General features: G+C 39.3%; 1 protein-coding gene across 3 annotated transcripts; it reads left to right on the top strand.

Annotated features, from left to right (window-relative positions):
- Positions 1 to 27,576, top strand: MFSD6 (major facilitator superfamily domain containing 6). 3 transcript variants are annotated; one of them, XM_062002978.1, is made up of 9 exons: positions 1 to 163; positions 515 to 784; positions 1,485 to 1,624; positions 8,072 to 9,668; positions 14,585 to 14,682; positions 19,874 to 20,035; positions 20,512 to 20,610; positions 22,701 to 22,981; positions 25,383 to 27,576. In XM_062002978.1, the coding sequence occupies exons 4-9, from the start codon at positions 8,125 to 8,127 to the stop codon at positions 25,563 to 25,565; spliced, it is 2,367 nt and encodes a 788-aa protein (XP_061858962.1). In that variant the 5' UTR covers positions 1 to 163; positions 515 to 784; positions 1,485 to 1,624; positions 8,072 to 8,124; the 3' UTR covers positions 25,566 to 27,576. The 3 variants fall into 3 exon arrangements, with proteins under 3 accessions (XP_061858962.1, XP_061858961.1, XP_061858959.1); XM_062002977.1 differs by lacking the exon at positions 515 to 784; XM_062002975.1 differs by lacking the exons at positions 515 to 784; positions 1,485 to 1,624.
- The last annotated feature ends 238 nt before the right edge of the window (positions 27,577 to 27,814 follow it).

Below are 27,814 nucleotides of genomic sequence, written 5' to 3' on the forward strand. Positions count from 1 at the left end.
AGCACGGCACGGCACGGCACGGTACGGTACGGCACGGCACGGCGCGGCAGGGAGAGGGTGCACGGAGCCGCCGCCCGCAGCAGCCGCGGCGGCAGGAGGCGGCGGCGGGAGGGGGCTGCGATGCTCCCGGCTGAGCGCCCCCCCGGAGCCGCCCCCGGGCGAGGTGAGTCAGCGCGGCCCCACGGTGCGCAGGGGGCCGGGCCGGCAGCGAGGCCCACGGCAGGTTGCCTGGCAGGGTGCCACCGCCGCCTCCCCTGCCCGAGCTGCGCGGGACGGCAGCGGGTGGGCCCGGCTTCGGGCCGTGATGGCGAGATGGCTGTGGCGTATCTGGTCACTGCCGTGGGAGGCGGGCAGCCACCGGGCCGGTGAGGCCGTTCCCGACCACCGATCGGCACCGGCTGCAACTCCCCGCCCACTGGTGGCTCCGGGCCTTGTCCCCGCAGCCGCCCAGGATGCTCCCGTTGAGCCCTTGCCTCAGCCTTTTCCTTCCTTCTTTAACGGCTGCTCTGTTCAGCTTTTCCGTCTCGGAGACGTTTGCTGCCTACCCTGTGCTGGAGCCGATCAGCTGCTCCTCAGCTGAGTCGGGTGGTTGTGTGCGCGCCGGCTTCGGTCTTGTTGAGGTGTCCTGACATTAATTGTGGCTAAGCGGTGGCCGCCTTAGGACGCCGGCCCTCAGCTCCAGAAGCTCAGTGTTCTTGTTGAAGCGTAACCACCGTGTGTGTGACCGAGAGACATACAACGCCACATGCCCTGTGCACTGCTGCGGGAACCACTGGATTACAGTGTAAGAGTCCCCAGAGGTGGCCACTGGCTTGGCCTTGTACCGTGAGAGCTCCTGCACAGACTTCCCTATGCTTGTTCATGCTGCCAACATCCAGCTGTGATGTTACGTATGGCTGTCAGTTGGTTTCTGAACTCTTAAGTCCTTAGAATATGATTTTTAGTAAGCAAGTTGTCAGTTGCTCCTCTGTTTATTAAAACAAGCATAGGAATAGATGCTTGTTTCAGTGCTGGAGGTATGATAGGTGTTATAGATGCCTGTTATATCCTAAGTTAGGTAGAGTTTAAAACCCATGTTTGGTCAGCAACTCTGAAGTTTTAACAGCAAGATCTTTTAAAATGTGTTAATGAAAAATGCAGTGTTAAAGACTGATAAACTTGGAGTTCAGGGAAGAGGAAGGTGGCTGTACGAACATAACACTGAAATATCTCAGTAAAACCTCACTCAAAACATTATTACATTACTAAGATATGTAGGATCTAGTTGACCACTGTATGTAGTAATATCCAAGAAAAAAAGATTGTTAAAGCCTAGTTTTCTACCACAGTTTTTTGGGGGTTTTTTTTGGGTATTTGTTTCAAAGGCAATATTTTATTGTTTGTATTCCCTGAAGACTCACTGGGGAATAGGGGAAAACAAAACAATCTAATTTTTGAGGATGTGTTTGTAATAGCAGTCAAACTCAGTAAATTTTTTTTTTAAGTTCAAACAGGTGGAGTGAGAATATGAGAGCAAAAGCTGATGATGTGAGGAGCTTGATGTAAGGAAACTGTGGTTGATCACTAATGTAGCTGGTGCTTGGGCACAACCTAAATGCAACCTAAAATTCAGCTCAATGTTCAGGTATGGCACAATGACCTTGAGTTTATATAGTGGCGTGGGAGAATGTGAACTGGTCCGTGATCCGGCTGCAGCAGCAGGTCTCCTGGGCTGGGTGTTGCCTGGCAGGACTCTCAGCTTTGAAACAGCCCACTGTTGCTGCCAGACATGGTGGTGGTTCAGATGAGTGCCTGTGTTGCTCCCAAGCACTGGAAGCAGCTGCACTTGTCAAGTACTATGACTCCAGGCACTTACCTGGTCCCTAGTTGAAAGCATGCTTGTTATTTACCATCATTAATGAAGTCTAAACCTCAGTGCTGTAGATAATGTAGCTGGTAAATGAAAAACTCGTTAAAAAATTGGACTCTTAATACTGACTAAAAAGAAACTTTAAAAAAAACTACTAGGACACTTAATTTGCATATACTAAATGGAAAACATGATTGGAAATCAGGAGCCCTAAGATGTGAGTTCAATGATTTGTCTTTAAGAAACCAAATAAACAGGTGGTCTTATCTTCTTTAATGTTAATACTAGCAGTATTGCATTAACTTAGCAAACTCAGACTTACAAGTGCGTTAAACTTATTAATAACCTCATCTTGAAGTGCTTCAGACATGCTATCGTCTTTCCATCTGACTAATGTGTCAAAGTATGTCAGGTTTTAGATGTGTATTGAATGCAGTAGAAAAACACATTAAGTAAGTGCATGCCAAGCAACATAAAATAAAGCAATTTGAAGAATTAAGTGTTTTAGAACAAGGTGGTTTCACTTCATGAGAACCTTAGTTGTGGTGGTTAATGTTACAACACTGGTGTCTTGCTGAAGCAAAGACTTGGAACAAATGTATTTCCCAGCACCAAGTTAATTCACTAAATGCGATAAATTCTGAGTAAGGTGTTATGCTGGGGCCTCACAGGAGGGCTGCTTACCTTCAGAGAACAAGGGATCTGATGTGAACCAGGTAGGTGAGCCTGTGCAAGTTGGTCTGTATAGCTTGGCAGGGGACAAGCCCCTTCAAGGGCTCTGCCTGGGGTCAACTTACCTGGGAGAGATTTGTGAAGGCGATGTGAGAGTAAATGAAGTCTGTGCACTCCTCTGTCAGTCTGCATAACATTTTCCTCCTTTCTGGCATGGACACTGGCAACAGCACCAGGCTGCTCCTCAGGGGTGAAACTTGCTTGGAAATGGAAAACATGGTTTATTATTCATGTTTATTACAGCAATGCCTTGCAGGCCTGCTGGCATGCAGGGCTTAATTCTGAGAGATGCTGCACAGATACTATAGCAGAAAGTCTTTGATCAAAGGTTTTGTAGCTCAGATCAGTGAGGCAAGAGGGACTGAGCAATATGATGGATGCACTCATTGTGGCAGTTTCACTAGCCAGGGGGTGAGTGAGGTGAGCTTTCTTTGGAACATGAATAGTTTTTCAGTCTACTTCTCTAGCACAGACTTGTTCTGAATCAAACAATAATTAGTGACTTTTTCTTTTCAGAAAAAGGTTTAGTCAAAAAGCATATATTATATTAGCAGATGTAATTAATGATTCCTGTATTGAAATTCTACTCTTAGGGTGTATGTTCTGTGACTGTATAAATACAAATCTTCTACAGTGTTTTTGCTAGCTATTTCATGATTTGCACTGTCTTCTGATGAAGTGTACATTCAGTATACATCCAAACCCTGATTTGCAATCTCTGCTTTGTAAGTCTGAACAATACTTTAATTCTCAAAGCCTAGTAAATGGAATATTTAGGCTGAATTAAACTTTATTTTAAAACAACAGTACTCTTTCACCCCAAATCTAACTTTCTATTGGTCTGCAAGACAAATTGTAACAACTTGTGATGTAAGTGCCATGATATTCCCCCCCCCCACCCCCATACAGGACAAAGCAGATGTCTTGTATTTATTTTTTTTCAAAGTTTTGGGAAGAGTGACTCCAAGGGAAGAGCTGAGGTTTTAGTACAAAATATTATTATTTTTCTTACTATCCTTTTCTTTTGCTGATAGGGGAACTTCTTGTAATGGCAGGTTGTCTTGAATAGATAGCTTTTTATCCTTTCTGATCTTGAAAACCTCTTTATTAGGAGAGCCACAGTAAATGAGGATCAATTCAAGAAATAAATAAGGCAAGAACTAAATGTAGAATTACCTATATTTGCCTTGTTGCGTGTACCTGCCAAAGAGGCTCTTCACAATCATTAAAATGACCATCGCAGCATCATCACTGAATTCTGGGAACAAATAGTTTTCCTTCCTCAGATAGTTTCTTAAATGTATGAGTCTGAAAAAAAATTGGTGTGTTTGCAGAAAGTGACTGGATGAAAGATGAGCCATAGAGGTAAGAATTTGAAAGTAGGTTTTGACTTGCTGAAGGAATGGATATGAACAGGGCTGCAGCAGCCTGTGGTCAGGAAACTTAGAAAAAATAAACAATTCTAGTACTTACCTAAAAAAATAATCCTGTCTGTGAAAAGCTTGAAGGAATAATAGTCATGTGGTTAACAAGTGTATTATTTATATCTGAAAAAAAGGACCTGCTTGTGCGTGAACAAGCTTAGAGCACGAGGGATCTTGCAGAGTCACCCCTAGCCTGGGAAAGCTGGCCAGCCACCAGCTTCCTGTGCAGCTGTGAGCAAGAGATCTGCGAGCAAGGGGCCCAAAGCTCCTGGGCCCTGCGGTAGGATCAGGGCTTGGGGGAGAGTGGGCAGGTCAGATTTTAATAAAGTCTTTTTCAGTTGTAGCCACGTTGGTTCACTGTTCTGAGTTCTGTAGTGGTTTGGAAATATAAACCTGTAGGAAGACAAAAGCTTGTTTGTCTGTTGGAGGACCAAGGTACTTTCTTGTGACGTACATCTGCTGTGTTTTCCGCTTGGTATGCCTTTCCCAGGATCTTTGCAAGTTTCTTCCAATTTGTATATTAGGGCTTTATTGTATGTTTGTGCAGTTAAGTTTAGGGAAGAGAGCTTCAAAGCTGTTACTCCTGTTTTTCAGAGTGATGTTACCATTTTGCAGCCTCTTGGTCTCACTTGTCCTGGCTGATGACATTGAACAGGACTCTACCAAAATTTTATGCTCCATTCTGCCTCAAATGAGTTAAAATTTATATTCATACTGAAATCCATTCTGTTTACTCTCTGAAACTTTCCTCCTCACTCCTGTTCTCTGTTGTGCTTTTTAAACTTGGCAATAGTGCTGTCTTCTATCCTCCTACTGTCTTGTGGATCAGAGTAAGTTTTTGTGAAGATATAGTATTTGAAGGCTGTCGCTAAAATAACAGGTAGATAACTAGTTTCTTCTCGCCTAGAAGTACGTTGTTTTTCCATTTGTTGATTTGTTGCACATTCAGTCCCTGACTGACATAGAGTTTTTGTCAGTAGAAGGAAAGCCCCATAGTTATTAAGTTTTTTGTAGATTTCTCAGTGACAGTACCACTTTGTTGGCTTTCTCATTTTCAGTCACTTATTTTTAGAATTTAAAAATTTGCTAAATAAAATCACTTTCAAAAACCTGTCTCCTAAACAAACTAGTGATCAAAATATTAAAGAATGCCATATGGCTCCTACCAGTCTTGAGTCCTTTTTTTCAGATGAGTATTCCCTGTGTTATTAATAATATTCAGTGAAACACTCTCAGGGTGGGAAAATATTTACTGCAATCACTATGAAATATACTTTTCATAGTATTCTAACCCAAGATGTTCTAGTCAAAATACTGGGAGAGGATCTTTTGGATTAGTTGTTGCACACGACAGGTTAGACAATAAGTGCTGGGGCAGATAAAAGTTGTGGAGGAGGGGAAGAAGATGAAGCAAGTGAAATGTTTAAAGAATAGGAATATAACAATTTTTTATATACCTACTCTTCATACAATGTACAACACTGATGTCTCATTTGAATCCAAAAGGGAAACTGAAATATAACAGATTAGAGTTCTAATTGCTCTAAAAGCTTTTGGTATAATTTAAGCTGCTTCAGAGCTCATATATAGGGATAAGGGATACAGGTGTGTTGTGTAAATCGGGTTAATTTTGATTCGTACTTGCAAAGAAGTTGTCTTAATATGCAAGTGGTTAAAATGTGAGTTTTGTCAAGGGGACAGGAGAAGAAATTTTTTTCTCAAAATTAAATGCTGTATAGCTCTGATGCAGCTAGTAAGCAAGTTGCTGTAAACAGATGAGCATATACTGGTGTGGGAAGGACACAGGAACAACAATGAAACCACAGTTACATTCCCTTGACATCAGTGGGGCCCTTGCACAGATTCTGGAGTCTTTGTTAGCAAAGCAAGGCAAAGCATAAAGAAAGTAAAAATACAGATGATGACTGATCTAATTTACTCATTAGAAAGATGTGTTTTATGGATATAGAGGCCAAAAATAAATATATGAGCAAAAAGCCCCCACAGCCCATCCAATTGTCACATGAAAGTGGCTGACTGAACTGAAACTTGCAGAAGCTAACTAGACAGCTGCTGACTTTTGGTTCATGTGTTTTTTTATAATAGCAGGTAAGAGCAAGAAAATGTGTTTTCAAATTTGGCCGTTCTAACAATTTCATTAGAACTTTTTCTAATCTTTTGACATTTGAAATACTTTTTAATATTGGATGGATTGTCTCTGAAGAAACTGGAAGTAAAAAAAAGCAGTCTGTGTATATGCTGACATCATTTTGATTAACTTCTGACCTTGAATACGTAAATATTTAAGGTTCCAAGATTTTTATGCAACCTTTTCCCCCTAAGTGAAACCGGAGATCCTCATAGATAGACATATAGATCCCCATAGAAATGACATTTGAAAATGAAAAACAGACTCAAACCTCATGAGTGTTTGGGATTTCAATGATGGTATTTTTAGACTTATCTATCACTGAACTGTGTAAGGTTTAGATTATTATAGTGGAGTATTCTTTTTAAAAATATCCACTGCTTGTTCTGTCAGCTGTGATATGTATGCTGAATCAGTAACAAACAATTAATTAAACATAGTTGTGAATGTCTTTTCTGTTATTCACCTTCCATTGTTTTGCATATCCGTTGTCAATATTTAAATAAATTCTGATTTATAATTAAATAACTTAGAGGCATTGGATATATCAATGCATGACTAATTTTAAGGGGACAATACTGTGCTTTCATTTGAGTTTTGAAAGACTGCAATTTCATTGGAGCTCTTCTGGTGGGAATAAAGTGCAAACCAGCAGAAAAATAATACTTCAGATTTCTAGAGAAGATATTTTTGATCATAAATTGAATGCTCTTAGAGAAATTTCAGGTTCTTCTGGATTAAAATGCTCTTTTCAAACATGGATCCTTGAAACAGTTCCTGTGTGATTGTAACACTAATCCAAACAACAAAGGGATGACAAAACTGAAATATATTAAATGTTTGACTTTCTCATAATGAATGTGAACTCATCTTCCTAGGTTAAATTTACACCTATTAATATACTAAAACTAGTTGCTTAATATAATGATTTTGAGCTAGTAGCCTGCTGCAGAACTTCTTACTCCTTGAAAGCATAGCCTCTGTTAAGTAGCCTACCTAGCTTATTTTTAGTTTGTTGTGTTTTGTCTAGTTTGTTGATTTTGAATGTGAAAGAATGTTAGTCAAATCCAAGTATTAAGTAGCAGTGAATTTATTTTTAATGTTGCTTCTCAGTTTTGCAATTCTTTACTTCCACAAAGGATGAACATGGGCAGCCGCAGTACAGTTCTCTCCCACTCCACCTTTCTTCAATTTCATCCACCTTTTTTCAGTTTCAGAATTTGACTTGAAGAGATCACTGTTGGGCCTCTACTTACTTTCTGGTCCCATGTTTCTTTGCTCACAGTTTTTTGATGCCTTTGAAGTTGTTACCCTAATTTTCAGTGTCCCTTGTTTTAGTCATAAAGCCTCATCCTAATTCCCACCTCTCTTCCCATTCAGACTAGAAGCTCAAGCTTCCCACCAATTTCTGCTGTGGTTGTGGAATGCTTAGAAAATCATGTTTCAAAAGGAGATTTGAAAACCATCATGAGGCTTCGAATAATGATTTGTTTTGGTAATTAAGAGAACCTAGATATATATGTGGCTGCATTATTTGATCATGAAATCATGGATATCCTTTGGTATAGTAGGGAATAGGGGAAATACAGCAGTTACCCTTGGGGAAGAAAACACAACTTGAAAGAAAAGACTTGCAAATGCTAGCACTTAATTGCCACAGCAACTTTGAATATATAAATTATTCTCTATCCTAAACATGAAACATATTTTTATTGCACAACATTAAAGCTGCTTTTGGGAGAATTTCACAGAATGGGTCATAAACCACTAGTCTAGACAAATGACCTTCCCCATGCTGATGTTGTATTTATTGCTCTGGAATGTTACTTACAGAAGAGAGTCTTTGTCCTTGATGACTGGCAGTGCCGATCTATTCCCTTGTGGTACCTTAACCTGTAATGTTTTATTTGTTTGCAGGGTAGTCCTAGTTCCTTGAGAGTCCAGCAGATATTGGATCTTTGTGGTAAACCATGGCAGCTGATGATAAGGTTGCCATTTTAACTGATGATGAAGAAGAACAGAAAAGAAAATATGTGCTTGCTGATCCTTTCAATGGCATTTCCAAGGATCAAGATTTGCCACCCCATAATGAAACCCCTTCGACGGAGACAACCACTGTCCCAGATGAAGAGCTGGATTGGTTAGAAAAGCGCTGCGTCAAAATAAACAATGATCTTCTGATCTCAAAGGTCTTTTATTTTTTCTTCTATTCTGCATATGGCTCTCTCTACCCCTTGCTGCCTGTGTATTACAAGCAGCTGGGTATGTCCCCCAGTCAGAGTGGACTTCTTGTGGGCATCAGGTACTTTATTGAGTTTTGCAGTGCTCCCTTCTGGGGAGTGGTGGCAGATCGTTTCAAGAAAGGGAAGATTGTCCTCCTGTTCTCACTTTTATGCTGGGTTTTATTTAACCTGGGGATTGGATTTGTTAGACCAGCCACCTTAAGATGTGTACCAAAGGGCCTTCCCCCAGCACATCCCACTAATGCAAGCAGCCTTTTAACAACAGTATCTCAAAACACGTCACTGTCTTCTCCACTAACCACAGTGAGCACTGCACTCCCGAAAGTTCGTGGGAAGAGAGACCTGCTGACTTCTAGTCCAGCCATTTTGGAAACATCAGGGACAGCTGATCCTGAGATAACATTCCCATTAGCTACACAGAGCAATGATGCCAAGTTTGTCTTGGAAAACAGCACCCATTTTGTTTTGAAAAACACCACCACTAGCGAAGTCTCTCCAGGGAACATGACCCCAAGTACCACCCCAGCTGCCATCACCACAAAACCGATGCCTTCTGACCAAGCTGTGCTCGTTTATGATCAACAAGAAGTAGAAGCTATCTTTCTACTCATTCTGCTGGTTGTCATAATAGGAGAATTCTTCAGTGCTTCCTCTGTTACTATTGTGGACACCATAACTCTGCAGTATCTTGGCAAACACAGGGACCGGTATGGATTGCAGCGTATGTGGGGGTCCCTGGGCTGGGGGCTGGCCATGCTCTCCGTCGGAATTGGCATTGACTATACCCATACAGAAGTTGCCATTGAAGGCCAAGGGTGTAAAGCTCCTGAGTACAAGAACTACAGGATAGTTTTCATCGTTTTTGGTGTTCTGATGACAATGGCATTAATTGTGGCCACTCAGTTTCGATTTCATTATGCTCACTTCAAGCAAGATGAAAATAAGAGAAAAGAGGCAGAAATCTCCCAGGTGGACAGAAGTGCTTCCAATGAATCCTCTGATAACACTCCTACCAGTATGAGCCAGTCTCAGTCTTTCAGTTTTTGGGACCTAATAAAACTGCTGTGTAGTATCCAGTACAGCTCAGTGCTCTTCGTGGCGTGGTTCATGGGGTTTGGATATGGCTTTGTGTTCACCTTTCTTTACTGGCACTTGGAAGACCTGAATGGCACCACCACTCTCTTTGGAGTTTGTTCAGTGCTCAGTCATGTGTCTGAGCTGACTGCCTACTTCTTCAGCCACAAATTGATTGAATTGGTTGGTCATATCAGGTAAGATATTAGCAATCACTAAAGAACTATACAAATAAATGTTGAATTTCAGGCTGAGCCTTGTTTTACAAAGGGAAATTCAAGCTAATACTTTAAAATTCTGAGTACTGCTTAGTTGCATAGCTTGCCTGTTGGGAGTTGTTTTATTATTAGTTTAGCAGCTGAAAATGCTCCTATTGCATTTGAGCTGCATGTTAGTATGTGCATTATGCCTGGCATCATTATGTTTTGCAGACAGTTCCAGAAGACATCCTAGCTCACTGATGCAGAGCTCTGTTAGAGATCTTTACAAACTGCCACCCATACAAGGATTGTCTGTTTGTACATATAAATACCATTAATTTTACCTTGTTTTTCCTCTGAGTAGCAGTGTTTTGGAAACCTCCAGCTGTAGCCTGCTTCCCCTTGCTTGGCAGTTCTTTGCCCCACAGTAGCCTGGAAAGGTGTTGCTTTTGCACAGGGAAGGGGAAGTGAAGCGAGCACCTCCTGTGTGCATGCCCATGTAATCTGACTCGGGGTGTTGGCAGAATGAAGTCGCAGCGTGGTAGTGTCACTTAACAGTTCAATTCCTTGCTCTCTTCCTTTTAGTTGCAGCTATGTGTGCTAGTTACTGAAGTGAGATGGTTATGCAGGGCTTTTGTGTAGTTTTTGCTTTGTGTAAGAGAGAATGACTTTCCAGCATGTTAATGAATATTGTTGTTCACTAAATTCACAATTAGCTTAACTTCTGCATATTCTAATTCCTTTCTTTTTAAAAAAGCTGAGGGGAGTAAAGATAGGGTTTGGGTTTTTTTATATTTACTCAAGTACTCTGCAACTGAGCCGAAAGCTCTGTGAGCTGTTAGCATCATGTGTTTTCCAAATGCTTTGTGTGTAATCATGCAATCCTTGAGATGTTTGGGGGTTTTTAAGCTCCCAGCACTATTCTTTTTGTGCATTCTATTCTGTGGTTTTGCTCTTTGGTTTTGTTTTTTGGTGGTTTTTTTTGTTTGTTTTGTTTTGCTTCTATTGGGATTAATTTTTTTTATTCCTATGACCTCTACTAAAAATGCTGAGATGCTTAGGATGGCAATTTGAGAGATTACTTATAAGTATTTTTTGTCCTTTAAAAGGAGGAAGATCTCTTTACTTTGAGTCAGTCTTTTAAGCTATAAATTTGACAATAATTAGTATGAGAAAATATGACACCTTGCGTGCAAAGACTGGAGCAAGGATATGATGATGGAGGAGTGGTGAGAACAGATCACAGTCTTGACAGCTAAAGATAGCTTGGGTATGCTCTTTCAGTGTGTGTTCTTGTACAGAATTGAGGTTTGGACTTCAAATAGAGAAAGGATGAAATCCAAAAGAATGACAGGCTCGTGAGCAAGACTAAACAGAAGAAGACAGGAGCACTGGCCAGTAAAAAGATGATGTCCAGGATTAACTCCTTTTCCTTTTTTACTTTTTTTTCTGAATTTGCACTCTTAAGCCTATGAAGCCAAGACTGGATCAAGATTAAGCTGTGCAAACACTAGCTCCTATTTACAGTGAAACAACATTCTTTGTACCTACACCTGGGAAATGCACATTAGTAATATTTTAATGGATTTAATGGTTACCTGTGTTTAATCATCACAGTTTATCAGTTGTCTCCCAGTTGCTTTTCTTCTTGTCTTTGTGAACTCTGTATAATGCATGGGTTGTTCAAAAGGAGGCAGCTATTTATTTATTTCTTTTTAAAGACAGGCATCTATAGGAGTTCATAGTTCATATTGTTTGATAGTTCTGTATGTCTTACATTCAGATACTTATTCTTCCATGAGTAAGAACCAATAGCTTCTAACAAAATAACCTTCTTGGGACTATCTTAGCCGGAAGCATTTGGGATCAGGGGTTTGGGGGTTTTTTTTGGCTTTTTTTTGTTTTTAATAGTTTAAAATTATTTTCTTTTGGGTTGTTAGACTTCTGAATGTAGACAATCTTTCTGCAGTATGTATTTGGACATTATTGTTCAGTGTTTCTTTCCTGTCCTAATTCTTTGAAGACAGGCATGAGTACCAGAATTGCATGCACTGTCACAGTATCGGAAAAAGTGCCACTGTCCTTTGTACAACTACATGGAAACAGGTTTTACACTTGTCAGAAGCTCAGTATTCCTTTTTTAGCCTTGTAAGGCTTTCTATTCTTTCTATTTCTAGCAGTGTGTGTGTTGGCTTATAATATCCTTACAACATTTTGAGACCTGTTTCCAGAGTTTGTTTTTTCTTTCAACTAACATTCATTGTCCAAGCATTTTAAGTAGGATGATCTAAATGTGTGCTGATTAAAATGTCTAACACTGTATATTGGAAGGAAGTAAACAAATCTGGAGTAAGGACAGTCATCAGTTCAGCTAGAAAGCAGTTATGTGATTGTACACATTTATGAAGGAAGGGAATATTGCAGATGTTAGAGGGTATTTTTTTTTGCCTTATGTCCTCCAGTCACCTTCTGAGAGATGGCAGAGTAGATTTTCATTTTTAAAAGTAAACTAAAGAGTGAAAAACAATTGAGTCACCAGAAAGTGTGGTGAAGACCACAAGGTCTTTGAGAGGATGTTGCAATGGAAAAGCATACAAAACTGGCTATCAAATACTTAGACACCGTTGTTGAACGATATTCTGTGTTGAAGCACTCTTAACTGCTCTTGAGTTTAGGAAGATGATGTTAATCTCTGTAAATAACCTCCCAGTTGAGGTTGAGCTTGAATGTGTTTTACCACAATTCCAGCATGTGAGCTTTATAGGAAGCAGAGGCTGGTAGTCATGGCTGTAAACAGCTTAGTCTCCTTCACATAACTATAGAGTCAGTGCTTTAAATGTTTAACCTGCAAACGAATGTCCTGTCTCTGTGGATATTGTATATAGGGTTCATAAAGAACATCTATTTACATTATCCATTTAGGTCTGATAAAGACCGTAAGTGATTATTATAAATATATTTTTTGAAAAGACTCTGTAAATACACAGAAGTTCTTGTGTGATGTACCCCTCCAAAAGCATAATTATCGAAATCTTCATAAACTGTAATTTACCTGAAACTCTGTACATATTCTTACAAATTAAGAGGTTTAACCTGACAAAATTGCTGCTCCTAACCTGCGAATCCAAATCTTTTAGCAAGTGTAACATGGCTGAAAAGCCCAGCTATCAGAGTGTTAGTGGTGATGGAAGACTGTGAAGCTAGAGGAGACCTCTTCACATGTCTGGTCTGGCTGTAATAGGGAACAGCTGAGATGCAACAGGCAAAGTCTTTGCTAGACAGAGTGAAATTAACCTGGCAAGACCTGGTGCTGATGAGGAAAAATGGGCATATGGTGAGGTGATTAGTTTGTATCCCCAAGAGCCTGCAGACCTTGTATGTTTGCTTACCTTTTGTGGCAAATGTTTCCTAATACATTTCAGAAGTGTGATTGTAAGTAATTACATTAAGTTGTAGCTATAAAAGGAACAAAGTTATTTGTTTGGAACAGAAGGCATTAATTAAAGGAGGAGGCAAAATCTATGATGCATGGCACAAAGAACAAGTTTGTTCTCTTTATTTACAGTCACTAACTTTTTCATGGTTTCTCATGTTTTCTTCAATGAATGCTTTGGCATGTGTTGCCTAAAGGGAGTTTAAACCAGCAGTTCAGGGACCTCACATGTATCTAGAAGCAACACAGCTGGGTGTGATGTATGATTTGCAGCAGGGGGATGCATCTTCCTGCAAGCTTACCCAACCTGTTGAGAGTAAAAGATATTGTCTTCTGTAAATCCACATTGTTGTGAAATGCACAGATCTGTCTTTATAATTTTGAATGGTTTTTAATATCACTGATGTTAAAAATGATGGTACTGGTTTTTTAAGCTGTCAACATGGATATTTAGAGACCTCAAATGTTAACAAGACACTGCATTTTTACGTTTGCATCTTACTGTGGGTTTTTCAGTGGCAGTGTACTACTTGATTAAATCTTGGTCTGATTTTGTAGAGTAGCTAACTAAAAAAGCAGCACAAGGAGTAGTGAGCTCTTTCACAGTGTCCATGATTACACCTTAATTTTTACTAGCACTTATTTCACTTGTGCCAAACCAGGAGTCAACCAGGAAGCCGTGTTTGGACAGTAAATTATCCTTGTCCCTGAAAAAATCTTTAAAGATTGCAGTAACATCTTTTTAAAAATGTGTTTTAAATTAAGCCTTTGTTTCTTAAGATCCATCTAAAAATGAGGGATAGTTGGATGAATAAGCACTCCGGTGGTAAGCTAAGCTAAATGGAAGGGAAAAGTCATCAGGTTAAATGTGCAGTGGGAAATGCACTGCACAAATACTCTTTGTGCTTCATTGTTTAAAAACTGTTAAAAGAGCTTTTTCTCTCTTCATTGTGAGATGCAGCATCTGCTGCTTTTCAACAGGATGGTTAAGTTTTATCCTGAGGCATGTTATTATAAACCATATTGCTTCTGTGGGATGTGTTTTTTTAGAGTAGTTCTGAGCAGTTTGCAGATACTGACACTATAAACTTAGATTAATTGGGGTAAAACTAATTCACCTAATATAGACCTGTGCCAAGCTTGCATTGAATGGTAGAATCTCTGAATTAATAGAAAGTATGATTGTTTGGAAGAGGTGTTGAATGTCACTAGAAATGATCTCAGAAGTCCAATCTTGTGTAGAGCATGGTGTGGCACTACAGAGTTTAGTTAAAAGTTCAGTGTATCTGCAATCCCTTTGAATTCTTTTTTTCTGTTAAGATTTTGAAGAATGCCTTGACTTCAGCCTCGGTTTGAATGTGTGTTTGCAGGGGGCAAGAGGCAACTGTATGTGTGTAAATTATTTCTGAAGCTTCTGAATGATTTTTCAAAAGGGAAAGTGCAAACTGTCCCTGACTTCTCTTTTCCTTCCTTCCTTTAGAGTGCTTTATATTGGTCTTGCCTGTAATACAGCTCGATACATTTACATCTCGTACCTGGAAAACGCCTGGACTGTTCTTCCAATGGAAGTACTTCAAGGTAAGACAGTGCAGTAATGCCCTCACAAAGTAAGATCAGGTGCGTACATTTATATTGCTTTCAAGTGAACTGTGATTGAGTAAAAATGAAGACTCCTATGTTCATAAAACATTACTGTTTATCTTGGGAAATATTTGACGTCAAAAGGGTGGGTTTGACTTTGATTGTGCACTGTTCTCTGTTTATTCAAACAGAACCATAGGAGACCAACACACCCTTTAACTAAACAAAAAGAGCAGGAGCTGGGTACACACCTACTGCAAGTCCTGTTTGTTGGTAAATGTGAACTTCATTCACTGCAAAAGTTTGAGGTTCTTGAAAGGATACCATAAAAAAACCCCAAAAGAACATAGCCCGAGTCACTCTGTTGCTTGAAATATTTTGTAGTTTTTCAGTAGTATTGTTTGATTAATACCTTTAGACTATAGTCTATATTATTTTTTAATACTTGGAGAGTAATTTCTTTCCGTAGCTTTGTCTGTGCTAATAGAGCTTCCTTAAGATACTTGCCCTTAAATTTAATCAGGAGGTCAAAGGTGTGGTCTATGAGAAGTAATTTTAGCTCTTTTTTAAAGTCATGTTGTCAAAGAAGTTTTTAAGACCTTCATGGCAATGTTAAAGTGTAAATTGTTCTAAGTTAGATTTCACAACCGGGTTTTTGTGTCTTTGTAGTGGGTACTACTTCTCTAAACCATTTTAAGTTCTGTTTCTTCTATGTGCTGCATAATTTGAATTTGAATTAACTTTTCTACTAAATGCACAGAAATCTTTGTAAAATAGATTTTAACATGTTAGAATATGACGTTGGAGAGCGCTGTGTAGATCTCTACCTATATGTATTGTATTTAAACTGCTGCAACTTCTGCATCATTTTGTTGTTAACACCCGCCCCATCCCCAAACTTCAACTGTGGAATTGATACTTCATATCAAGTGTTAAAATATGAAAATGTTACAAAGAACCTGAAGGATGCATATGCATCATACTTTTTCCTAGTGATTAGAACAAATGATGAGTTTAAAGCTTTGGATGTGTCATTCTAGGTAGTCCTGTTTTAAAGATGCCAACCTCAAAATATAGGAAGAAACTTTTGTCTCAACAATACAGCCATAAGTTTGTGCCCAGAAGCATTCTATAGTCATAGCTGGAAAAGAAGTTTCTTTTACTTTGAATCTTGGTTTTATTATGCTGAAATTTGAGTATGGATTGTATCATATGTAGGTTTGCCTTTACAGCAAGGCTATGAGGGAAACTGTTTTGGTGGAGTTTTTTGTGTGATATAATCTTGAGTAATTGAGATTTGAAGAAAAAACTAAGCACTTTCAAAATAATACTTTCTCATAAATTTATCTGCCAGACCTTATCTATATCTAGCCAATGCTGAATTATGAACACTGGGCAATCTTGCTATTTGCAGTTATTTATACTCAGCAAAGGAGAAAGCTAAAAGCAAAACAAACACACACATTCAACTCTCCCCTAACCCCGAAGCCTCTTCACGTTCTATGTGCACTTTTCAGCCTGCATCTAACATGGTTTATTCGTGTCCCTTAAGTCCATAGGTAATCTATATGTGTCTAATTAGTGCCACTACATTTGTTACATTCCAGTAATCTCGTTCCTTGTTGCCGAATGGGAGATCAAGTTTCTCTTTATAGAAGTACTGTTGGCTTTTTTCTCTCCTTTGATTCTTTACCTCTCATCATTCTTGCTGGTTTTAATCTCTCCTTGATTTATTATTTCTTTTGCAGCAATTACCAAATGTTGTTTTTCTGGGCTCTGCTTTCTTTCCTGTGTATCCACTGAAACAGTTGGTAGGAATAAGAGATGACATCTTAATGAAATTTGGTGAGGTGGAATCTCTTAGTTTTGTAAAACGAGTTTGTTGACAGAGGGAGGTAGGAGTTGTAGCTGCTTTGCATATGTAAGGCTAAGAGTATTTAAAGAGAAAAAAAAAATTGTGAATACCATGTGGTCACATGACTGCATCAGGTTGCTATGTCTTTTAAACCCCTTGGTGAAGTCCTTGTTATAACAATACATCACTTTTTCTAGGAAGCTGTTAAACTATGTAAATTCCAGTTCCATCAGCTGGAGGAGTTTTAAGGTCAACAACAGGTTCAGATTACTTTTGTAAAGGATTTATTTTTCTTTTTAATATATCTCTGTAATATGAGAAGGCTTATCCTATCCCCATGTGCTGTGCTGAAGGGCATGGAGAGATTTCTGGAGGATGACTCTGGAAACTGCATCTATTGATTGTAATAAGAACCATGCTGTGATTCAGTTTTTGTCTGTAACTATTATGGGGAGGACTCTTAAGTGCATTGCACTCTCAAAGGAGTAACTGAACTTTAAACTCACATCTTAATTTAGAGTTTTGAGTCTATATGCTGTATTGACTTGCACATAAAAGTAAGCTCTTATAAAAATAAGAGCTTATGCTGAATCTTGAATAACTTAAAATTTCAAGATCTCCTTGAAGGCCAATGTGTGCAGTATGAATATGCATGTCATCGGTCTGTGAATGCACAAGCCATCTTGTTCCTTTTGCACTTAGCAGATTAAGTTTTGATATGCTAGTTGGCTGCAACTTCTTGGTCCAAATTCTCTGGAAACAGATGTGCATGCTCACCAATTTGCATAACAGGAATTTTCTAAATTGCAAAACTACATTGATTACCTGAAAATGAACTATTTTCATGTGCCAGTTATCCATCAAACTCCAAAACAAGTAGCATTCTAAAGACATGACCCCTACTGGTGCCCCAGCAACACAGTTATGTCTAAAGAGCAAAAAGCTTGGGTCTTTCACTGGCAAGAATTAGAAGATCTCTCTCTTTAAATAAATTTGGCTTCCCAAATCTTCATCTTTTGATTTTTGTGTAAATAATCCTAAGTTTGCTAAACATTATTCCAAGCATAACACTAGGGTTGTTACACTTGTTGGAACTATAGGCCAGTGAAATGGTGGTTAGTGGTTTAAGCAAATAATGTCACAATATATATAGTGAACAACTTTTTTTAAAAAGAGTTCTGATTAGCAGTAACCCAGACCAAATTTCTTAAAGAACGTTGTTGTAAAGACTCAGTAATCAGACAAAGGGCAATGGGTACAAGCTAGAGCATAAGAGGTTCCAAAGAAATATAAGGAAACACTTCCCTGTGAGGGTGATGGAGCATGGGAACAGGCTGCCCAGATGAGTTGTGGAGTTTCCTTCTCTGGGGACATTCAAAACCCACCTGGATGAGTTCCTGTGTGACCTACTCTAGGTGGGTCCCGCTCTGGCAGGGGACTGGACTGGATGATCTTTCGGTTTCCCTTCGAACCTTTAAGGTTCTGTGATTCTGTGACTAAGTATAATAAAATCATATTAGTAATGTACACATATTAAAACCCCCCAAGCCTATATCTTTAAAGGCAGGTGAAAAAAAGCTGATTTAAAGGTATAGATTTGTTTTCAGAGGAACTGGGAACACTATGTTCTAGCTGAACTGCCTAGTAAAGGTGAAAACATCAAAGAAACCTGTTGGTTAAGTTAGGCTGTTTTGTTTTCAAGCAAATACAGCGATATTGTGCTTCATGGTTCAAATAATTTGTGGTATGTTTTTTATTTGCCTGACGTTAAAACTTGACTTATTCTGTAATAGCTGATAAAACTGAATGTTTTACATCAATTTTTGTGTTTTCTAAAAACAAAACCCCACATTATTTATGTTAGATTAGCATTGCTTTATTATTGGGATAGTTCTTGGTTGCTGTTTTCAATGCACACATGTGTCTGCATTAGAAAGAAATAGATACTCAGAGAGTTTTTAAATTCTCAGCATTTTGTATGGAAAAAATCTGTGAGTTTTAAAGCCCTAAATTGGTAAGGTAAAATACATTCATCCTAATGTAAGCTTTTTATTTTTCCGTGATGTGACGTACTATTACCAAAACCAGCTCCACAGTCTATAAAAGCATCCTTTACAAACCCAGTGCTTGAGAATTTTTTATTTAAGTTGGAAATGAAATTGAACTATACACCCTTACAGACATCTAACATGTCTATACCTGATCTGTTTCAGTTCCATACAGTGCTATTTATCATTTTACAACTAAGCAAAATCCAGGTTATACCATGAGTATGTTACAAAATGATGTGTTTTCTTATGAGTCTTCAGCCTAAATGCCTAAGTAATTATTGAGCGTCCAACTGTTCATTAGTCAGTCAAGTGTAGAGGGCAGAAACATGTTGACTGAATCATCGATTGTGCCAATGTTTTTTTTAAAACTGAGGAGTAGAGCTTAGGCTTTGGGAAGCTGTGATGACTATTTTTAATGCCATTCAAATAAGAAAAAATATTCCCACTCAGTCTGAGGGTGGCAAAATAGTTCAGGCTTATTAAATGCGTGACAAGCTACAAAACTGTTTTGTTTTTCCAACATCTTCACAACCCTGCCTTTTCCTGCCCTGTTCTTCCCCACTCCATGAAAACCCCACCAAGCAGGTGCTCAAAGACAAGAGCTCCACCAGCAGCCCATTTCTGCATGCTGATGGTCATCCACTGCCTTTTCCCTTATCTGTCCTTCATCTGCACTAGGAAAAGGTGTTCATAACCCTGAATCTATGAGGCACATGCCAGAAAGACTTCCAACATCTCTGCTGGAGAGCTGAGGCCGTTGTTTGTAGCAACGAGGAGCTATGCAGCAGTTGTTCTCCGGAGCGGGTGAATGATGGGACAGCATACCCTGAGGAGCTTGCCTGCCTTTGCTGTCCAGGCCATTCAGTGCTAAAAACCGAGCGTGGTGATGTTGAGTTCAGAGAGAGTTTGCTTGGAGGTGGTTTGTTTTGCGGGGAAGTAGAAATGTAGGAGGGAATTAATTCTTGCCTCTGAAATGGTATGGATATCTCCAGTGTTGCTTAGATTTTATTACCTTTGCACTGCCTTCATTTTGATAGTAAAGAGACTGCTGACCGGCATCAATGCTTTAGTTGCTTGCAGCTTATGAAATCAGGACTGTATTTCAAATGCCTAGGGTCACACTTTTAAGGGACAGGGAATATCTGTACCTCACAGACATTTGTCAGATAAGGGGTTTTGTTGTCTTTCTCCAATGCATGCTCTAGCTGCCGAGTGCAGTTGCCCTGATGTTGTGTTAGTACGCACTAGACCTCATAATATTCTTGGTGTTTCATCTCTCTAGGTGTCACGCATGCGGCTGTATGGGCAGCTTGTATTTCATACCTTAGCGCAGCAGTGCCTCCAGAGCTGAGAACATCAGCCCAGGGAATCCTGCAAGGTCTCCACTTGGGTCTGGGCAGAGGATGTGGGGCTATGGTTGGAGGGGTTTTGGTCAACTACTTTGGTAAGTAAACATTGTATTGCAGATTTATTTTATTTATTGATGTTGCAGTTTCAGTGAACTACCAGGTTTAAACTCATTTGTGCTTAAGGTATTGTTACATTTTAAAGAGTAATACAGTTTGTCTAAATCATGGGACCATAGAACTGCTCAAGCTGGGAGGGACCTCAGGATATCTCCAGTCCAGGCCCCTGATCAAAGCAAGGCCAGCATGAATTCAGATGCGGTTGCTTATGACTTTGTCCTGCCCATGTTACAGATTGATTAAATATGTTATGGCTAGTATTGTGTGAGCAAATCTCCAATTACTTGGTTAAAAATCTTTTGCAAAGCTTGTTGAATGGTTCGGGGAGGAAGATGTAATGAAGTAAGCTAATAAGAATCTACATGAGACAAGGCATACCCAAGGAGCGCATAATGCTGACTCACTTTATTTTATTAAGTATATCCTCAATTTGGAAAAAAAAATCTCATTACAGGTCCTGCTGCCACATTCAGAGGAATAGGAATGGCTTGTTTAGTGATTCTTCTTCTATTTGCACTGATCCAGTGGCTGTTGGTTGCTGATGAAGAAGAAGGTAAATATTAATGTTGCTGAGACACTACAAAATCAAAACTGGTGAAAAAAAGGTATCTCTGAAAGCTGCTCCCTGCAGCTTTAATTTTGTATATTTGCTGTCTTTACTCAGATTTTGACAAACCAGTTTGGTTTAAGGTTAGAAGCTTTTTCATAGAGGAATGATAAAAATTAGTGTGCTGCTGCTGTAAGAAGGGCAGCATTGAGTCCTTGAATGTTGATTGAAAGAAAGCGTAACATTTCACTACCTGTATGTCCTCTCAGTTCTGGGAATCCCTTCGGTTAGTCCTAACAGCTGTAGTGAGTCATTGCAATTGCATTGGTTCTTTAAGGTCACCTTGACAACTGCATGCTCTCATATTCTACCAGGCAAAGCCACTTCTGCCAGAAATTGTAGAGGTGGCTTCAGAGGACGCAGACCTTTATAGCTGCTTCAGTTATGTTCTGGCACCTGAGAAATCGTGCCTCAGGTGGAACTTGAACTTTTTAATCTCTGCTGCTACTAATATAAAGACTAACCAGAAGTTAAATACTTGGTGCAAAGTTAATGATACATCTAACTCTTAAAAAGACAAACTGTCACAAATTCTGAAAAGTTGCAAATTTTTATCTGCTTTTTACCCCAATTTTGCTTTCCAGTATGCTTTTGAAATGAAACTTAGTTTTCTAGAACATTAAATGAACCGTCCTTGACTAGTTATCAAGTTGCCTGTACTGAAGTGTTCAAATACGTATTTTGCTAGAATTTTCTTCCCTTCTGTTCAAATGATGACGGCAAAAAATGGAAAGGTGAAATTGGTATTTGCTGCTTCAGTTTTCCATCAGCTTTCAGTTAATTACACATGAAGTTACAAAAGAATAGTTTATTCTTAGTGGCCTTATTCTGTTTGGTTTGGTTTAGCCTTTGGTTTTCAATAAATAATACACACTACATATCTTAACAGTGTGTAATCTTAATTTTAAGCATGGCAGTAATTCGATTGCTTTCAACCAGACCAGTTGGATGAGTAAAACTAAGCATGTGGTCAAGTGTGTGCAGGATTAGTCTCTTAATTTCTTTACTACTAGAGAAGATCCATCCATTGCTTAAAATATCCAGTACTATCTAAGAATCTGCAAGCAAAATACAATTTTGTATTTTTTAACAAAAAAAGATCTTTTGAATCAGCAAAATATTTCTATTCAGAAAAAATACTTTCTCAAAATATACAGAATGTGTTATTTACAGACTCATAGAGAACATACAGCTATTACTTCAAATATCTAACAGTTTCTAACAGTCTTTTTAATTACTTTTCATATATAAATATTCTGGCTCTTCAAGCTTGTAAGGCGCATTGCGTTGTGTCATGACACTTGTTTTATGGATGACATTTTAAGGCAGTTCTGAAAATTATTTCAGATTATCAGAAGACCTCAAATGTGGAGGTCCGTTGGGAGGATTTTTTTCCTTCACCTGAAAGTCCTGCAGTGGGTCACTGATCTTGTTCTTTCCTCGCTAGCTGCATAACTCCATAGTAACTATGGAGGGATGGTCTGTTTCTTAAATAAAGAAGTTGTGAAGATGTAGAAAAACTTTTTAAAGTCAAATTAGTAGGTTTAGGAATTTAAGATTAGAAGCAGGTGTTCCAATAATGGAGGTCATGCAGCTTCACTGAATGGTTCCCGTTTGGGGCCAGTGTTTAATTATGAGTACAAGTGAGTTGTAAGATGCAGGCTTTATGCAGAGAAAAGTTTACTACAAGTCTAAAAGACTTATTTTCAGTTTGCATGTAACATGAAAATAATTCTTCAATGTAACCTGAAAATATGAATTTAAGAGCTACCTGAGAACAAACAGACTGCTCCATTTGCAGACATCTGAAGTACCTCCCCGCAGCCACCAAGCAGCTTTTCTTGTAAGGCAACCTGAGTGGCGCATTTTCCCACCTGCACTGTGGCCTGTTTCTCTCCTGACAGTTTGTGCCAGTGTTCTGCTTTCAGACTATACCATAGTATGAAAGCAAGAAATGCTTTGTATTCATTGTCCCCTTCACTGTTTTTTATTAAAGCTGTTGATTTTGACAGTGATTATTTTGTTTCAAACTTCAGAAAAGACAATGCTAGCGGAAAGGATCCCAGTGCCTTCCAGTCCTGTTCCCATAGCAACTATTGACCTTGTGCAACAGCAGTCAGAAGATATCATGCCTCGGACTGAGCCCAGACTCCCTCTGAAGAAAACTAAACACCAAGAAGAGCAAGAGGATGTGAACAAGCCTGCCTGGGGCATCAGCTCTTCTCCTTGGGTCACCTTAGCTTATGCTGTCTACCAGATAAAAGAGATGGTTAAACTATCCAAAACCAATCTAACTCCTGAGAATCAGCCTTTGCAGGTAATCTTCTAATGTACAGAAAGTTCTTACATATTTGTTAGGTGCCTGAAAACCTTTAAAGCTTGTCAGTCCATTAGTATGTGTCAGGTATTCTGTGTCAACTTAAAATGAATTTGGAACTGTGACACAGCAGTTGAAACACTGCATGAAATAAAGTTGTTTTCTATGTATACTACAACAGGAATAACTATTTTTGCAGGTATTATCTTCACGAAGATGGAGGGGGGGGACAGGACAGAGAATGCTTTACAGGCTTGGATATAGGTGAATTCCTTTAGAGTCTTCTTGCTTTTTCATTAGTTGGATTCTGTGGGTTGTGCATTTTGTAAAATTTACACGATGATAATTGAACATAAAGATGCACACCTTCTTAACTGAGTGTAAAATGATTTTTATTTAGTTTACTTCCTTGGGTGACACTGTCAAACATCTGCCTTGTTGCAGAAATAGGTGTTCCAGACAATTAATGATGGAATACAGAGCCTTCCATTCAAGTTAATGTCTTTTTTTGTTTTTTAAATCTAGAGTTACACCACAGAAGAGCTATTCCATGATTTCAAATGTCTGATTACTGGTTCATTCTTTACACCATTTCCCTTCTGTCCAGTTTCCTCCCAAAATATCTTTTAGTACATTTAGCTTCATCAACAACTGGATGGGGTCCTGAACCATCATCTAATGCTTTAGATACGCCTTTTGGAATGGAGCTGAAGCATACTTAAGCATACTGCTTAAGCAAAGTAGTTAAATGTTGTCAGTGCAAGTTTTAGAACGGCGTGGTTAGTGTTAAAACCACTGTGTTTACCTGTCTGGAAGTAGTGGGTGAGGTTCCCTCTTATGTGCCCAGTAGGCGTAAACAGAGAAATGCTTTTTCCGCAACTGCCGTCTTCAGAAATGAGTAATTTGGGATATTAGTGTGAAATCAGCACAACAGGGTGTGTAGGAATTTCACCTGGTCAGTGATATCCTGCCTTTCTTATTTGTTTGTATTGTTGAAAATATATTTACAGGCACATCTGCTTTAAGTTGGTTGGGTGGTTTTGTTGGTTTTTTAACTGTGTCAAAGAATGTGGTTTTTATATTGTCACCAAAGATATGACTAGCTCTCTGACATCAAAGTAATTTGTCCAGCCAAACCACTCTGTTTCTCATTAGTAAATGTCGGCATAGTATAAGCTATCCCCTTTAAAAAAAAATAAATCAGAGAGAAGTCATCAGACAGAACTTATCAGATGAACAGGGCAAGGAAAACAACGTTATGTAGTTGTGAGGCTTGTCTAGCGCTGCTGGACACCACTCAGCAGCTTCACTGGGAATTGTGAAGAAGCTAGAAAAGCTTCTGTACCTGCTGGCATCTGTGGCACATATCTCTTCATTATTCTTTCCTTCCTATAAAAATACAGTGCTGATGGTAAGAAAAGCAGTTCTTGTTGATGTGCCAAAATTTTATTCACTCCATTGTATTATTTTCTTCTTCATCTGTGTTCTCCAAAATCTCTTGTCCCTGTTTCAACGCCCCAAAAGGACAAACTTTTTAAAAACATTCCTGGTTTTGTGCTTTGTCATTTCTTTTAGTCTGGTGGTATTAAAATACAGAAACTAGAAAAAGGTAGCACAGCTCTCTTACTAAATTTCTTAAATAGGCTGTTTAAAGTGAAAATACATCATTTGGAGGGAGGATCAGTGCACAGAAAATTGGTACAAAGATTTTGGCTTGATTTTGCTACTGCTTGCCTACATGCCTTCAAGCAAAGGGATGTACTGGCCATATTCTTTATTCTTCTGTGCAAAAAAATAATCACAGATAGCATGTCACCTTCTAATGTGAAATGTATTTATGTGAAGGCTTGCAGTTCAACCCTGGGGAATGTAAACGGTGTTTAAATGTGCTCTTAACGTTCTTTAGTAAGGCCTGTTTGAGTAGACTGGATGCAATCGGACATGAGTACTGCAGATGTTCTGCTATTCAGAAAGTGTAAGCTGTATCTTGGGAGGGAAGCAGGGAACTTGAGGAAAGCTATATTTGTGGAGCATGAAAAAATGATACTGAATTAGTTGGCCAGAGTAATGATCTTGTCTGAACACCTTTGAAGTCCAGTTAATTGTGTTTTTTAACCTTGAAACACAACAAGTTTGTTTTTTGCATGCTTCTTGGGAAAGTGCAGTTAGGAAAAGAAATGGAAGGTAAGCTGCTGTCTGCTTGCTATTAGTGTCATCTGGATTTCAATGTACTACTTTTGCTTTGCTTCTTTAAGTTGGAATTGTTATGTTGCGGGCATTGAACATAAGTGCTTTGTGAGTTTCCAGAAGTGCCTGAATGTATCTGGGGATGTACCAGTGGGCATAGTGCCAAGAGTGTTTATACTTACTTTTTGCATGCAATCCTTTGCCTTTTCTTTAGAAAATCAATGAGAATTGCAGTGCTTCCTCAGACAGCTCAGCAAGACGACCCCAAAGTCCAACAGATTCTGGGCAGTCCAGAAATTGTTCAGCACCAACACCTGCAGCACCATCAGATTCCCAAGCAGATGGCAACCGCGTTGTGTCGGACCGTGATGCGGGGCCTGCTGCTGCAGGGCCCTGAGATACGCTCAGCTTATCAAATCCAGTGCATGGAATTCTGCTTCTCACCTGGGAAACGCTGGAGTAGGAGCTCAAAAGTAGGACTTCCTTCATCCTAACGATCATAATGTGATGCAGTGCAAGCTTTTAACTATATAAAGAATATTCATGTGACCACACAGAGCAACATAAGTAGAGAAGCCAAAAGTTCCGGATTCTTGAGGGAACCGATGTGGCCAGATCAAATGGTAGAGGGAATTGTTGGCTGCTTCGCTAAAGCTGAGTCAAGTGCTATGAGATTTCTTTGCAACCTGTAGAAAAAGGGAGTTCACTCCTCACTCATCAAGTCAGAGTGTCTGACTTGATTAAATCATTGAATTTGCTCCCAAGACAAAATTGAAAGACTTTATAGGAGAGAAACCGAATTTCCCTGCATAGTCTATTAGAAAATATCAGATCAAATAAATTATAGGAACAGCATGAAACCGTCTCTCTAAAGATTTCTCAGAAACAGAGTAGCTTTAGGAAGCATATCTTCATATTATGGTGATGGATTAAGTAAAACACATATTCAAAGAATATGGTTTTGAAGCTAATGTTACCTTCTTTGAGGTCAAGGTTTAGTTGTGCTAAGCAAAGATTTTGAACTGGTATATTAGTGAAACAAAAAAGCTGGAGGAAGGCTTCTGAAGACATTGACCTCTGCACTTGCAGCCTTTCAGTCGGGCATAGGAGGTGTGTGTTTGGGTAATTTTAGATTTGATATTGTACCAAGACAAGCATCTTTGAGCAAGTTTGTACAACCCGAGATTGATCAAGGGTTTCAATGGACACACTGTCTTTCTTTCTTTTTTAATTTAATCATCTAAGCAATGGTTTATTTAATGCAGTGTAGTTACTGTGGTTATTTATTAAGAAAACAGTAAGCTTTGTAAGTGCCTAGGGAAGGTGAGAGGTAGGGAGGAATCACCTAAAAATCTCAATGGTCAGGATTATAAGGGCAAAAATGTTGATGCAGAAATCAAGCAGAGTGAGAGATTCTCAGGAGGAAGCAAATGTAACTTAAATGCAGTATGCTTAGGAAATTACATTGCCCAATGTCAAGACACTGGAAGACTTTGGATTACGTTTTGTTAGGCTTTTCAATATTAAATGCAGCCAGCTCACTTGCTGGTGCATAGTGATGATTGCTGCTGGAGGGAAATCCTTGGGCTCGGGGAGGAGCTGCGAGGGCTTTAGTCAGGACAGCATCTGGGCCCACTTGCATCTATTAATAGCTTGTTCCTAGGAGATTCTGAGCACTCGGCTTCTGCGAGTCTGAGCAAGTATTACTCAGCCTCCTTGTGTCAGGCCTTCCAGGGGGAAGGTGCGTGATGTGGCACAGTATAGTGATCCAGAGGCAAGGCTAAGAGGGGCAGAGGGTTAGGGGAGAGGAAGAGGACAGCGGCTAAGGAGGAAGGAGGGATGTGCACTTTTACCCACTTTGACATCTGGCTAGCTCAAATGAAGGGCTGTCTCGTAGCTGTGCTTTAGCTGTGCTTTTAGAGCAACCCACGGTCTGGTGGTGCTTGGGACCAACACCATAGACAACAAAAAGAAACATGAATGACTAGCCACTGGTTACTTTTTTTGCACTTGAACTTAAATGTACTGTACTCACATAAATCCTCATGACTTGTCTAAGTGTCCTTTAAAGTCAGAAATGTATTTATTGTATGTTTATATAACTTGGGGGAGAACTAAAGACTGAGCAGGTGACAGAAGGATGCTAAAAATCATCTTGAGGCAAACCAACCATTTGTTGAGTTCATGCTGTATGGTGTTACCTCAGCTGCTACTGCATAGATAGACCTGGATTGTGAGGTGAAGAGCTTGTACACTGTGTTTACACTTCAGAATTGTGATTTTGAAATGCCTGCTCTTTTTGGAATTGTATAGTCATGCTATGTTGCAAAATGGACATGTACACCTGGGGTTTGATATTTGTGAAACTGTAAAAACTGTGGTAAGAAATATAAAATATCCATAATGTATTTAATACTATCAGTATGAACTTTTATTACATTTGATTCCTGTGGTGCCAGCTGAGAACATCATCACTTGAACTGAAAACAATTCAATGGTGACGACCATCGTGGAGCCTGGGAACTACTCCTGCACAGTGCTAAAATCTGTTTCATGACAAAATCTGGCTGTAGGCACAAATTGCCTTCTGTGGGGTAAGAGGGATGGAAGGGCTGCACACCACTGTGCATCATAAACAGGTGGATT

The sequence above is a fragment of the Colius striatus genome, chromosome 9, assembly GCF_028858725.1.
Source record: "Colius striatus isolate bColStr4 chromosome 9, bColStr4.1.hap1, whole genome shotgun sequence".
Lineage (NCBI taxonomy): Eukaryota > Metazoa > Chordata > Aves > Coliiformes > Coliidae > Colius > Colius striatus.